Source organism: Acanthaster planci, linkage group LG04, assembly GCF_054643075.1.
Source record: "Acanthaster planci isolate LZ-2023a linkage group LG04, COTS_SCS, whole genome shotgun sequence".
Taxonomy (NCBI): domain Eukaryota; kingdom Metazoa; phylum Echinodermata; class Asteroidea; order Valvatida; family Acanthasteridae; genus Acanthaster; species Acanthaster planci.
In genome coordinates, this window is record NC_141780.1 from 22,690,400 (window position 1) to 22,704,813 (window position 14,414).

The window sequence follows — 14,414 nt, forward strand, 5'->3', positions numbered from 1 at the left end:
CTGCAATGTATGCGCGCGTTCACAACTATCTTAATCATTCCTTGTAGGTACTTATACGCTGTTTGGGCTTTGGAGTTGCGGTGAATCAAAACAGTTCCAATGAATATAAATGACCACTGTATTCCTCAAGCATTCTGCTTGTGATCTTTGAAGTGTGCTCAAAAAGATATTAAATTTCAAGTTCTTTGAATGACAGCGTGTGAACAAAGTGAACTGCTTTAATGATTAAAATTTGGCCTGTCACTAAACGGATAATGGAGGGGCTAAAATTATTAGGGGAATTGGTGCAAGGAAACACATAAGAAAAAACAGGGATCAAACCTTACCCTTTTTTGCTTTTTTTTTATTCTGTATTAAGTGTGGAATACACATAGCAATTAATTTACGCAATTAATCGTGCACAAACAATTCAAATCAACAAGAATTCATAATTCAGATTGAACTGACAAGAAAGGAGTATACAGTAGTAATAAAACATCAATACATTGCACTTTAAACACCTCAATCCTAAACCACAAACAGCAACTGAGTTTGTATATTTTATCCGTATCCGAGATTTTCAGGAGTAGCTTTGGAGAAAGAATGACCTTGGTATTTGGCTACTGTGTTTGAGAAAAAGTCTAAGATTTAAGGAAAAAGGACTGGCTGAATGTTATTTCCAAACTCCCTTCCTAAGTCAAATCCGCGATAAATATTGTGAGTAGTTTCACGCCAAAATAGAAAGAGTTTACATTTTCTATAAAGCTGTCTCACACATTGTGTCCGTGATAGACAAAACGAACAATTTTCACGCAGAGGATCTCTCAGAATAAGTTCATGAGTGTGTGAAATAAGCGCTGGGGTTTATTCTTGTTAGAGCGGCCCAATTAGGAATTCATTCTTGTGAGAGCAGCCCAATTAGGAATTCGGAGCGATGAAGCTCGTGTGCTTGAATGCTTTGAGGTCTTTGACAACATTGTCGCACACTACAATTGGATGAATGACAATTTGGTGGGTGGGACAGAAGCTTTGATTCCATGACATTAGTTTTGTCGACATCTCGATAAAAATCTGGATTAGTTGCGTAGTGTGGGGTTTTGCTATGATACACCAGGATTACAAATGGGATTAAGCGATACCGAGGAAAACTTTACATTGGATGTCCTTCTGAGTAACAGGTGTCTAATCACTCACTTTAGATTGGAAACAAGTATTAAACAATGTTGTTAGATACAGCGGCAGTACATGCCATGTTGATTTGGGGTGATTGGACTTTGCCAACTGATAAAAATTGACGGGAAAACAAAGCCCACCCTAATGCCGTGTTATTGCAAATATTGCGCAGTTGATATCTTGTTGCAATCAGTCAGCACACCTCGCGTTTACCTTGAGTGGGGGAGTGGGGCTTGATGGAGTTATTATCAGTCAGTGCATTGGTGTATGGTGATATGATTCAATGCCTGGATATCAAAGACAAACTATAGAGGAGAATCGAGGGTAATTGGAGGCATATAGGTCAAAGGGGCGTGCGGATGGACAATGGCAATTATTGGCCATGGTCAAGGGGGGGTGAGATATTAGTTCGAAGCAAATTGGACGGTCAGATGAAACGACCATGTTGGTGTCTTGAAGTTCCCTTCATCTATTGGGTAAAATAATGAACCAGCCTTTCAAAAAGATAAAACAGACTTTTTTTACACCTTCAGCGTCCCTGCCAAAGTCACGAAACAACGACAGTGAGAATTTTGTGGCAAATGGCAGATCTTAAAGTTCGTGAAAAGCAAAGCGTAGGAAGCTTTGACTAATGGTCGTAAGTTTGCCGAAAAACAAATTATGTAAGGAAAACATTCAAAAGAAAAAACTTTCGCTGGTTACGGGGCGTGCGAAGGTCATATAAGGATGTTCTTAACTTATCTCACTCTGTAAGAAATCACAATTTCCTTTTTTACTCACTCGGAGTTGTGCCATTTTTAAATGTCAAGCTATCGAGATAAACATCGTTACACCTATTGTCCAGGGTATATCTGTGTGTTCATGTATCCTAACGAAAGCTGTTTGCAAGGCCAAAGGAAACTGTCTGTTGTTCCTTGCTCCAGTAGTGAAGATATACACGAGAAATAAGGAGCACTGCCCGCGAGGTTCTCCATTCGGTCAAGGGTCGTAGTCCCGCAATCTGCACTACCGGCCAAACTTCAAGTTGATTGAGAAATAAAAATTTGTATCCATGCATGCCGAGAGAAGAGAATCTGGATTGCATCAGGCAAACCGCAAGAAGTTGTTGAGAACGAAGTAGCCGCGAGTACATCAAAAATATACGAATAGAAACAGTTTGGAATTGCACCCTCTGAATCTTGATGGCAAAGGCAAATGTGATTCAGATAAATCCACTGAAACTCCTATAGAGAAAAGAAAGCGGAAAAAAGAGAGAAATGAATGATCGTACGCAGTTGCAGTTCAAGCCCAGCCTGGGGCAAAACACAGTTTTCCCAGTGTAAGAAACGAATTGAAGTAATGTTCATTGGAAAATTTCTTCTTTTTCCCAACAACACGTAAATTATTAAAGATGCAAAGGTTAATGCATTATTCGCATCCACGTCTTGAACTAATCCGGCACTAACGAAGCTATTCAAACCCGAGGCGCTGAAAACTCCTTCTAGTTTTGTAGTTTGAAGGAAAACCTGTGATTTTTTTTTATTTTAGAAGATTTGATTCAAGAAAATCCTCCAAGGTATCAAGGCACATTTGCTTTTAGAAGAATCCAACAGTGAAGACCATTCCCAAAAGAATCTGCGCGCGTTTTGAAGAAAATAATCGGATTTCGGTAGGCCCCTAGATTAACAAACCCTGGTGTAAAAATCTGTCACCTTAAGCTTCTTCAAGTATGAAAACAATTTTGACAATTTAATTGAAGAAAACAACCAGTGAACATCTTCATGTACCTTTTTATCACATAGCTCAGAACGTAAGGCCGTGTCCAAAAGACTTGGCTGCGGCTAGAAATTATGAATGAGTCTATGGTTGTGGCCGTGGCCACATCCCATTGAGTCTTGTGTAATTTCAAGCCATAGCCAATTGATTCGGACGCAGCTTAGACTGTAATATGATTAATGCCTAACTCGTATTAGTGCCCATTCGTTGCATAGGCCTATGATCAGTTTTAAGAGCTTTTCTTTTTATATTGCTTGATGAAAATTGTCCACACCGTGCAATTTTGATGACAGAAACATTACTTATAGGCAGTCCCATCTGTCGTAACGTTTTTAACACTGACAACAAAAACTACTGAATTATCAAGCTGTGCCCTTGTAAAGTCCAAATGACACGCTTCTTCGAAAGTAACGTCTGGCTAGTCATCGGGCTGTACATTGAGTTATGAAACCATGAATTATAACACTCTAGGGTTCCCATTAAGCTACAGACAGATTTGTGAAGTATCCTTAAGTTTGTGAAACGTGCAATTCAGTTACACGCTACATTTCCTCGTAAATATTAATGAGAACAAGTATTTTCTCACGGTAATGCATGTAAAATTGAAAAAAAAAAAAAACACTCTTACAGATGAGGCCTGGGGCCAGCCACACAGTGATTCGTGCTGGCAGAGCAGTGATATGCTGTACATCCTCGGCAATCACTGTCACGCGTACAAGGGATGCCAACAATATTATCGTCAATGCAATCCAGGTACTGCAGAATGCGAAGAGGAAAAGTATGCTTTATTAGATACGCCAGAAAGGTGGAAAGGACAAACATTACCAGGGGCGGATCCAGGAATTCTGCCGGGGGGTATCAGGCTTTCGAAAGTTTTAGGTAATGTCTCAAATTTACAGACAAGTGGAACAATGATGACACATCGGTAGTATTGGTGCATTTACTTTATTTATTTCCATTTCCCCCCTAATTTTAAACTTTTTTTGTCTCAGAGCGGGGGGAGGGGTCGACTCCCAATACCCCCCTGGATCCACGTCGGATTATGTCGTCTTTACTCAAGCCGAAACTAAAGAAGAAATCAGCTAAAAGCTTGACATGTCGTACTGCTTCTCCTGGGGCTATATAATGAGAGTTATAGTTACTGGAATCTGAAAGTTTGTGTTCGGATGGATGCATCAAGTTTGGTTTTGTATAAAATAAAAAAAAACCTGTGCCAACAGTGTGAAATGACCTTTATCGTTTAGTCCTGGTCCCGCCCACATGCACTCAACCTTGTAACCACACAACTCGATTCCACTCGACTAAAAGTATTAGACATTCTTTTTACATTTTACTCTCCAGACAGTATACTTACTGGATTTTTATACTCTCCCCAATCCGCATCCGAATTATCCTCGTTCTCAATGGGAGGGTTGCCGTTATCCCATCCTTCGTTCAGGTCAGACTCCACTTCCCCACCATTCCCTTCTTCTGGGTTTGGAACTTCTGAGAAAACGACAGGCTTGCTGCCCCAGCTGCCCCCCTCAAAGACATCCCCGACTACCCATGAGTTCTTGTTGCCTTCCGAGTCCTTCTCCACAGCCGCGCGTATCTGGTCGAAGTCCCGGGCATGCTGCTCCGTGTCCGGCAAAGGCAGCGGCGGCAGATGGGAGATGTCCATGTTGCGCTCCTGTACCCTATGCAGGGTCTTCCAGATGGGATAGGACCTGGCCCAGCGGCGTTCTCTCAAAGACCTCAGGAGCCGGAGCCTAGAGGCGATAGCCGCGCTTCTCCTCATGAGTCTGGCTAAGGGGCTTGAGGAGCGGTCCGAGTCCTGGCAACCGATTGGCCGTGCCAAGGCGCACGTTACCAACATAATGCACATGAGAAAAGCAAAAGACACGCTGGCAGCCATACCTGTTCTGAAATTGTATCACCAAGTTTGTTCGGTCCTTTTAACGTTTCCTGACGAAGCTCAAAGTGAGATGCGGCTCGCTATCGGTTTGAAAATGTTCGACTCTCCTGTGAGTTAAAGAGGAAGACGAGATAGAATGAGGTGCGATGATGTCATGGTTACCTGACATCAGGACTTTTTTGACGTCCTTATTTATCCTCTATATAGTTGTAACATCATTACAAATTGACCAGATGCACTGGGACTGCCGTGTTCAAACAGTCGTCCAGCAAATCGACCCAAAGTCAAAATCACTTTAGAATTCAAGTGTAATTTCATTTCAACCCGATCGAGCCTCCTGGAAGTTTGGAAAAAGGGGGAGCCCTGGGTTCCGTTGATTAAAAAGTCCGGAGATTGAGATTATTTCCGTTCAAATCACCTTACCCTGTGGGGTACACCCCTAGGCATGATAACAGATGACCGACCTAAGAGGTTTGCCACTAAATTAGATTGGCCTGCGGGAGTCCCGACTTATGTCACACGTTATCAATCAGTGCCACTGAAATAAAAGTGAGCTCTTCACACAGCTGATTTTTACGGGTTTCAAGGTCATTACCTAGACTCTCTAGAGTTCTGACGTACTCAAAATGTACATGATCTGGACTGGGTTTTTTTATAAGTAAAAAGGCTACGGCTCTCCGGCCGAGGTTAGAGACAGAAATATTATGAGTGAGAATGCCTCAACTATTTTCTCTCAAATAGCAATCATATAAAGTTGCGGTCTGAGTTTACTTGTTCTTTAGGTTAGGTTACAATTTCTTGATTGTTTTTGGCAATTTAATGTAAAGCTCATTCAAACTCACGAACGATCTTCATTATGACCAAAAAACTACCATCTCAATGTCCACATTACTTGTTTACTTATAACAGTTTTAATTTAAACAATGGGACCCAGTTTCGAACGATCTTAGTCACGCTGAACTTCAAGCTCTGCTGTTTGATCTCCATTACAAAATTATCAGGGAGACCCAGAACAAAGATCAGGAACAACGGAAACCCCGCACTTCAATTTTTTGTGTGACAATGGAGTGGTTATCATCCTTCCACGTGAACTTCAATTTGGCACGTTTGGGCCGTGACCTTGCATTGAGCGCGGGATTTTAGCGAATTATTTGCACGAGTGAGCCACGAGGTTTAGAGCATGGCTCTTTTCGACTACATGGGCTAGACACAAGTAGTAATTTTTCCTGAAAGTTGACCTGGTATCACTACATGCAGACAAAAATGATACCTTTCCAGTCAACACTGCACTATATTTCATCTTCACACCACCAAACAAGGTTCTATATAAAACTTAAAAATCAAAAAGGTGAATGCAGGTGGAAAAAGAAACTGTGTTCCGACGACTAATGGCTTTAGGGAAACAGTCGATAAAAAGCAGGTGAAAAGACAGATTATAAATAAATCGTCTTGCTGGACTTGCACGAACGCTTCCTTGTGTTATTAGAGTTATAGGCCTAATAGGGATGTAAGAAACGAAGAAGGTAAACGCAGGGTCGGACTTAAATCAAATACTACAGGAGTAGACTCATCTCAAGTCTGAACTTGATAGCACAGATTTGGCCGTGTGCTCTGCATGGCATCACTCTGAAGAATGATTAGACTGAGTACCGTTTGACTCACTACACGTGATTCGCTGAGTCCACCTTAATTAAGTGCATAATCACTGTAGAATCCAGGAAGAAGTCAAGCTATGGCTCAAATCAAGCTTGAACTCATACTCAAAGTCAAAGAGTTTGCTTTGAATAAGACTTACCTGTTCTCCAGATTCGTTTTTGTACACAGACGAAACGAGTTAACAGGCTATCACGGAACACAATCTGCATTTCAGAGATGCTGGAACTCTCGAAGTACATCACTGGGTCACTAACTGACGGTTACGAAAGAGCAACAACCTCTATACGGTGCGACCAGGCACTGGCGATGGAATGGCCAATATTACCAGGTCGCTTCAAACTTTTATATATCACAGCAAATACTTGTTATTCTGAGCGAACCCCGTGATTTGTTCACTCTTATCGATTTCTTATCATTGGATTAAAGTGCCAGTGGACGAAGTCGATAAAACAGTCTTTCAATCGAGTACTTCGAGAGACTATCTTATTATAAAATGCGGTTTGAACTTTAAACTTTGCATATTCTCTTAAGAAAGATGAGTGCATATTATGTTTTGACAATTTACATGATTGTGGACTGTGCTGGGACCCAATAAGTCAAGTCCCACAACTTTGCTAAGCAGGATCACGTACCTAACACGAGGGATCTTTGGACTATGCTCGGACCCACTAATTGATTGGTGTATGATTGTAAAAAATAATACTTCACGGCGCCTTTTGTTTGTCCTAAGCAAAAAAGGTTATTATTTTTTTTTCCTGACAATACGGAACATTCAAGTAAACAATAGCGACTTGATCACTCAGACAGTCGACGGACAGAAAAACATTCTGTGACCTGATATGTACACTCCCAGCATCTGTAGCCAACGATGGCCACACACACACACAAACGTGTTTTGGGGGCAATCGTGGACGTTCCTATTGTCCTCTTTTGTTCATACTTTTTTGGAGGCCTCTAATATGTTTTGTACACGTTTGGCAATCGTGGACATATCGGGAATCGTGGACAGTCAATCTTTTGTTTAACGTCCACGATTGTTTGAGAACATCAGTGCACTAGCATTCACACAAGGCTTTTAGGAACTCTGTACCTCTTGAGCGACCAGTTCAAGTTTAGAATGCGCCATAGTAGAAGTTTGACAGCTACTCAAGACTTGTCTCGTGTTTATACAACCTAACCCTTTTGGATTTCCCTTTCTTTTCCTCCCTTTCGCGATAAAACCCAGTGGTGTAGGTTTGCACTTTAGCTTACATCGAGAAACGTTGAAGCACCAAGATTATAGCTGCAATGTCTGTATTTCTGTTTAGATAACTGCTAACAAACCTGCTTTACTAGTGCTCCTTTTTTATTATAAATTTCATGAAACAATAGCAGTTTATAACTTTGAAACTGGAATTCAATATAGATATCGTAAATAACATTTTCACAACTGATAGGGAAGTGAGTATGTGAACGAACAAACAAACAAGACGTAAACTGTTTGGTTCAATCACATGATTATTTCAATCTTTCTCGCAGGCAGTGATTTTGAATTGGACGTCCACGGAGCGCTCCGCCATCTCTCTCCCCAGTTCTCAACAGTGGTCTAAGTATTCTGACACCTCATACTGAGACCACATCCACTGTGCTTGCAAAGCTTCCTTTAGGTCTTTACACGCTTTGAGCACATTCTTGATCAATATTGTCAGACACCCATGACGTTAAAGCAAATGTTGGGTTAGCGCTGCTTCTCTGGGTCTTGGATAACTTAATTGTAACTGAATAACTACCTCATGAAGGACTGGACAACTTGCAAAACTGATCTAAATCATACCAAAGTGTCAACTCGGTGCCATCGAATCCGTCCTCTGACTTTGCGTCGAATGATGATGATTTGACGATCACAGACAGTGAGTACTTCAGCCAAGCTAACGTATTCTTCATATCATCACCATGTTTTCAAGTATTCTGTCATACTTTTTATATACTTCTGAATCTCAGAATGTTTTGTAGTAGGTGAACAATGCATATATAGTTTTTATCCCAAACTGATAACAATTTTTTTACACAAACACCAGTGAAAATTCAGTCCCAGGACAGAAATAAATTATTCGACCACAATATCATAAACAAGTCCTGGAAATACGAACTAATTCAGGATACAGGTAAGGATGTTCAAAGTTCATTTCCTTTGGTAGGTAAAAATGCATGCCTACACTATACCTATCAGCACTTCCAATCAAAAAGTTACCTCAATATTAAGTTAATACGACACCCGTAGGTTTTCCAAGATGAGATGGAACTCCTCTAATCCAAATATAATCAATGTTGCCCAAATTGAATTGTACTTCCTTGTTGTAGGACCTATAGGGGATCATATTTTTGTTCACTAATTGGTATTCTAAGTATGATCCAAGTATTCTGCCTGAAAAAATAGTAAACATTTTGTAAGCATTTCGACAGGCGGATTTCTGTTCACTACATACAGCGGGTACGCAAAAAAAGGCTGGTATTTTAGTCTAGTTTGTTTACTCAGCGGGACTCGTAATATGACGTGTCGGATTTTCTAATGTGGTGTCAAAGTCGACGAATGAAACAAACCCAATAATTGAGCATGCGTGAGTTACCTTGTGTATTAATAAGGATAGTTGCAAGCAGTTCAACCAATCGTGTCGCAGTCTTGACTGAAGCAGCACGTGCATGGTGCGTGATTCTGGTCTAGCTCCATGGGTCTACCTCAGTTCTGTACATGGCTATCCTTAATTGTAAATACTGTCTCGTTTGTTTTGATGTTTGTTTGGTACAACTCTTCGTCACAAGACGCTTTAATAATTATAAGTTCGGTTACAGTGGTACATGAATTTTGTAATCTCCTCTTTATATTTACTAGGGGCAAGGCGGACCTATAGAAGCAAATTTTCGGGGGGTATTGAATTTGCCCATATAACCTTTTAAGACTTTTCTGGAGGGTGAGGCTACATAATATTTGTGGCCCTCCCGTGCTTTTTGAAGGAAGGAACATGAAAAAGGAAAAACACACACCAATCGCCTTTCTCTCATTATTTTCACTGATTGTTTTAGTGCAGTGGTGGGGTGGCCATAACCCTTGTTGACACCCTCCCCCATCCGCTCTTGCTAGGAGTGACCACGATTCGAATACCTCACAATACCTCAGTACAGTTACTGCATCTTGTTTGATCGGGTGGGTTTCCTCTGAACGAAGTATTTGAGAGCTTAGGGCCTATAGACCTGAGAGCCATAAAGTAACATTTTGTCAAAGCCTAATCGGACGACCCTGAGTTAACTTATGATATTAAAAATTGTGAAAATAACAAAGACATTCAGTTAAAAGAATCATCTCGCTAGAATTGAAACGTTTGGCACAACATTTTTGCCTTCCTTTCATACCTCTGGCGAACAAATGTCCTGCATGTGTTGCAATGTACATGTAATTGGCAAACACAATTCTCTTTAGCAGAAGCTAGAAACAGAAAACAACACAGTTGCACGTGACGAAAACGGGAACCCGCTAAGAGACTCGTGACCTTTTGCTGACACCTACACGATATCAAGGAGTTTAATAGATCAAATGTCAAAGAATTTATGCCTTTCTTTAACTTGACAGGTATACCTGGGACTTTTACCATGATTAACACATTTGATGGATTCAGTCGTTGATCCAGACGGATTTAGTGTCAATTATGTGGTATCATAACTAATTCCTCATATCCCTGTTTGTCGGGAGAATGTTTGTCAGTTCCATGATCTTTTGAGATTCATTTAAATTCACGCATGGATCATATCACTTATTTATAAGAAGCTCCCTGTGTTTGAATCAGTGGAAATTGCATTGTTTGATTGGTTCCATATCTCGTTTCATCTTAGTCTCATTTTGAATAAGTTATCGTAATATACTGCAATAACACAAATTGCATTTATCAGAAATGCCATACATTTTCATCAGTTTAGAAGATCCTATTCCTATTAAAAGTAGTTATAAAATACAGTCCACAGGTAACATATTGCAACGAATGCAGCTTGAACTATATATGCTTGTATAACTAATTGCTACCCGGATTTAAAATAACGCAGGCGCTGGCATGACCCCCCACCCCATCCGTGTCTGATGACTATGATAAACTGCTTCTGATACCTCAAGAGTTGAAAGTTTACCAGGCAATGCGTCACAGTAGGACTTGCAGCCATTCACGCTCGCACGTCAGCTGATCGCCCAGGCCGAAGCCAACTAGCAATCGAACTTTAGGCTTAGACTAACGATCGACCTTCTAAGATAAAACGCAGTCGTTAGGATAGAAGGCTATCAATCGGTAGCCGGGAAATCAAGGCTTTCAACGGTATCCTGCCGCACGTGATTAAGCATAAAGGTTTGGCTCGTACGTTCCAGCAAAAGGTTTAACCGAAGAAGGGCCAAGTGTCAAGTGTCAAGCTCATATTTGACACACGATGAAAACGAGTAAAGAAATTTTTGCGGTCTATTTACTGTCAATCTCGTATGAGAGTGTATTTAGGGCATTTGGGAACCAGCAAGGTGAAGTTTCTACCAAAGGAGCATCCTTTGCTAGGAAATCGCGCCCTCTCTTGGTCCCGCTCAAGTCCAATGAACTGAAGTATGGAATGGAATGTAACATGTGGACTACTAATCCCTACGTACGAAAAAGTAGGCCGTACGTACGAATTAATTTTTTCTTACCATATCCTAGATATACTTCCATAATCTTGAAATAATGCCCACAAACGGTTTCAAAGATTTCCCTGCTATAGCACTTTAATAGATTAAAGTACGCACTCAATTCAGACTAAGGCCCAAAAATCTTGCCATCTGAAGTCTTACGACCCTCGAACCTCACTGGATCAGGTGCAGGTGTCAGATTTAAGACAGTTAAATTGATACAAGTAATTCTACTCCGTGGAGACTGGGGTAATTTGTACCTCGGCCGCTAGCAGGTGGTATTGGTTTGTCCATATTTATTCTACGCATAGATCATGTAACCCGTTATCGCTCTTTTATCAATCTAGCAGCTGTTAGTGTAAAGTCAATGGGATTCCTGTGTAAGGCTATGAAAAGTCTAGAATTCAAATATTTCTCTTCATCGTGAATGTGAGCGATGAAAGTGTGATTTGAGTTATAGTTCAAATCTGGAAAAAAAAACATAAAGAGGACAATAAAACAAGAAAAGGCTTCTCGATCAGCAATACGTACAGCTTAAGAAAAGGTACAATGACTTTTGGTACTTACCTATTTGCAGTGAAAAGTCGTCGAGGGCGATTTGATTCAATTGTGTCCAATTTACAGCTTCTAGCTGTGGAACCATATATACTTGTTACAGACAAATGATCGTGACAGAATGGCGAAACAAATCCTGTCCTTTTTTTCACAAGTATGTGATTCTTGTAATTGGCATAAAAAGTAGTGTTGGTTTTGTAGATGTGATTTTCCGATCGGCCATCGTCTGCTGATGATCCTTAAGATGATCGAATAATACGCCGTCCCGGACACAAAACTCGCGCAAACGCAAAACACAGCGTATACTATGCATAAACATGTGTATTTTCTGCTGCTTTGCATCGTGAATTTCTTGGAAATCCATTTTTCGAATAATCTGGCAACTCCCGCAACCTAATTTAAGTCCAAAGTTCACACAAATTTGTTTTTAGTTCCACGTGTATCTTTGACAAAGTCACAATACAAAGTGCATCCGTCAATCCTCGGCTCCACGGGCAGTTCTGCCTTATCCTGAACAAACATCGATACAATTTGAACACTTGTTTTCCCATTTCCTTGAAGTACTCAGTGACGCCAGTTCCAACCGTGAACACTACATGAGTAAGAAAGTCTATTCTGTAACGATTTTGGCAATGGCAAATTTAGGATATCATTATAACAACAGCTAATATCAAAGAACTGCTTTCGGAGAAGCCCTCTCTTAAAAAAACCTTTTTTGTTTTTGTTGACATCGTTGAAATTTCAACATAGCTCATCAAGTTGATTTCAAAATGCAAAGCAGTCCTATTTAACATTCAGAAAAATTTCGCCCCAGAAATTTCGCAAAGATGCATCTTGATTGACTGTTTAAGACTGAGTTTCGAAAATGATTTTGTCTACTCATTTGCTCAGTGCGGTGTACCTGTTACAAACACAAATTTTACAAAGGTTGCCAAAAATAGCCTCTTGATAGCAAAAACAAGGGAAACGCTTTTAATGGAATTTTTCAGTTCTTTTAATTCAACGCATCAGCACATCTCAAAAGTTCTGTTATCTCTATTGTGAAATTATGCAGACCGTTGTGCAGCAGTCGACGTTTGGGAATTTCCGGCATAAGTTCCAGAATTTCAGAGGTTTAGTCCCCTGCTGTGAAGTTGTACTGCCGTTGAATGGGGAACACACCATCTCAGCCACGCCCACAAACCCCCCCCAAATCACCAAGCCTGTATAGGTTTAACCTTCTGGTGGTTAAGCACATGTTTACACTTTTTAAGAAAATTTCTTAAAATTTTCTTGAAAAGAGACATGCAATATTCAATATAACTGATAATTACATATAACTGTCTGGAATCTATACAAACCAAGAATTTTTGACAAGTCAAAAGATTTCCGTAAAATATTAAAAATTAGTGTAGTCATGCCCCACGATGGTACAGTGAGAGATGCGCGCAAATAATTTTGGATAGCGTGTCACTCCACACACACGTCATAATTATGAGTGTCATCATTCAGAGCGAAGCGAGAGGACCGAATGCTGTAACGAAAAATCGACTTGGTACATCTTTGAATAAGATCATTCATCCATAATTAGGCCTACTGTTAGTGGCGCTTTTTTCGACATCGCCATGTTTGAACCAAAACGAGGTTCAACTAGCTAACACCGTTGCTAGTTTATCATAAGTAAACTATTATGTATACGGTACAATTAATAAATCACTAGGGTCAGTAAAGCCTCCTTTTCAAATCAGCCACACCTTTCCGTGTCAGTTCTTCAAATCAAACTGGTAGATTAGCGCGAAACAATCAACGGTCTATAATACTGACTCATCGACAGATCGAGAGACGACTAAAACCGGATTATCATAGAGGATATAGAATCATTCTTCGTAGTAACATCACAAAAAAATTCAATCAAAAGGCAAGTGAAAGAGTCACGTTGCGTACGCTCACGCTATACTAAAATCGAAACAACATAACCAAGGAAGAGGGACCAAGGAGAGAGGGACTGAAGTTGGGAGAGGGGAGGGGTAGAGCTTAATACTTGAGACTAATCGAGCCAAAGCAGTTTATCAAACTCCCTTGATCACGTGTCAAATTTAAAAGCAGAATCGTATATATACAGATTTTTTGGCCCATTTCATTTTCGTAGATGTTTGAGCCATCCTGGCTTGTTTATTCCAACTTCTCCAGGTCAAAAATGACTACTCTGTCCACACAAGAAAAGGTGAACATTGAGGGAGAATGTTTCCATTTAAACCTCTCCTGGATTTGTTATCGTCACATTTTCCTGTATAGGGTATTCTTCCAAGGAAAGGGGAATTATTCAAATTAAAACTCCATCCGTTAAAATCTCACCTGTTTGTTTCCAGTGCTGCATGAGCTGTCTCACAATTCAAAACAAATCCACAGGAAAAAGACTTTGGTGCCAGCGCAACCGGGGCGAACGTCGATAGCGAGTGCGGACGATGTGACACCCTGATCTTTCCACGCACTAGAGTTTTATACGCAACACAGAGCACGTGTGATATTGCCATAATACATAATTCATTGCCGTCCCTGGGGAACACAGACTTGTCTTTCAAACTATTAAGTTCTTTAGAAAAGGGGGTGTGTGGTTGGGAGAACGGATGTGTGATTTTTCCCACGTCCACGAAAAGGGTGTGTAATGTCTTGACTCAAATGTTAAATTTCTTCAAGGGATTTAACCTGCAATTCTTGAATTCAGTGCAAGGTTTAAGCCAAGTCCGAATCAAC

General features: G+C 40.5%; 1 protein-coding gene across 3 annotated transcripts; it reads right to left on the reverse strand.

Annotated features, from left to right (window-relative positions):
- Positions 1 to 319: 319 nt before the first annotated feature.
- On the reverse strand, positions 320 to 14,163 carry LOC110983685 (uncharacterized). Of its 3 annotated transcripts, none has more exons than XM_022243149.2 (4): positions 14,016 to 14,163; positions 4,262 to 4,908; positions 3,536 to 3,663; positions 320 to 2,375 (listed from the first exon to the last, which is right to left on the reverse strand). In XM_022243149.2, exons 2-4 carry the CDS (start codon positions 4,799 to 4,801, stop codon positions 2,354 to 2,356), a joined length of 690 nt encoding a protein of 229 aa, XP_022098841.2. In that variant the 5' UTR covers positions 4,802 to 4,908; positions 14,016 to 14,163; the 3' UTR covers positions 320 to 2,353. The 3 variants fall into 3 exon arrangements, with proteins under 3 accessions (XP_022098841.2, XP_086992104.1, XP_022098850.2); XM_087135978.1 differs by lacking the exon at positions 14,016 to 14,163 and adding an exon at positions 11,694 to 11,847; XM_022243158.2 differs by lacking the exon at positions 14,016 to 14,163 and adding an exon at positions 6,597 to 6,786.
- Between the last annotated feature and the right edge of the window lie 251 nt (positions 14,164 to 14,414).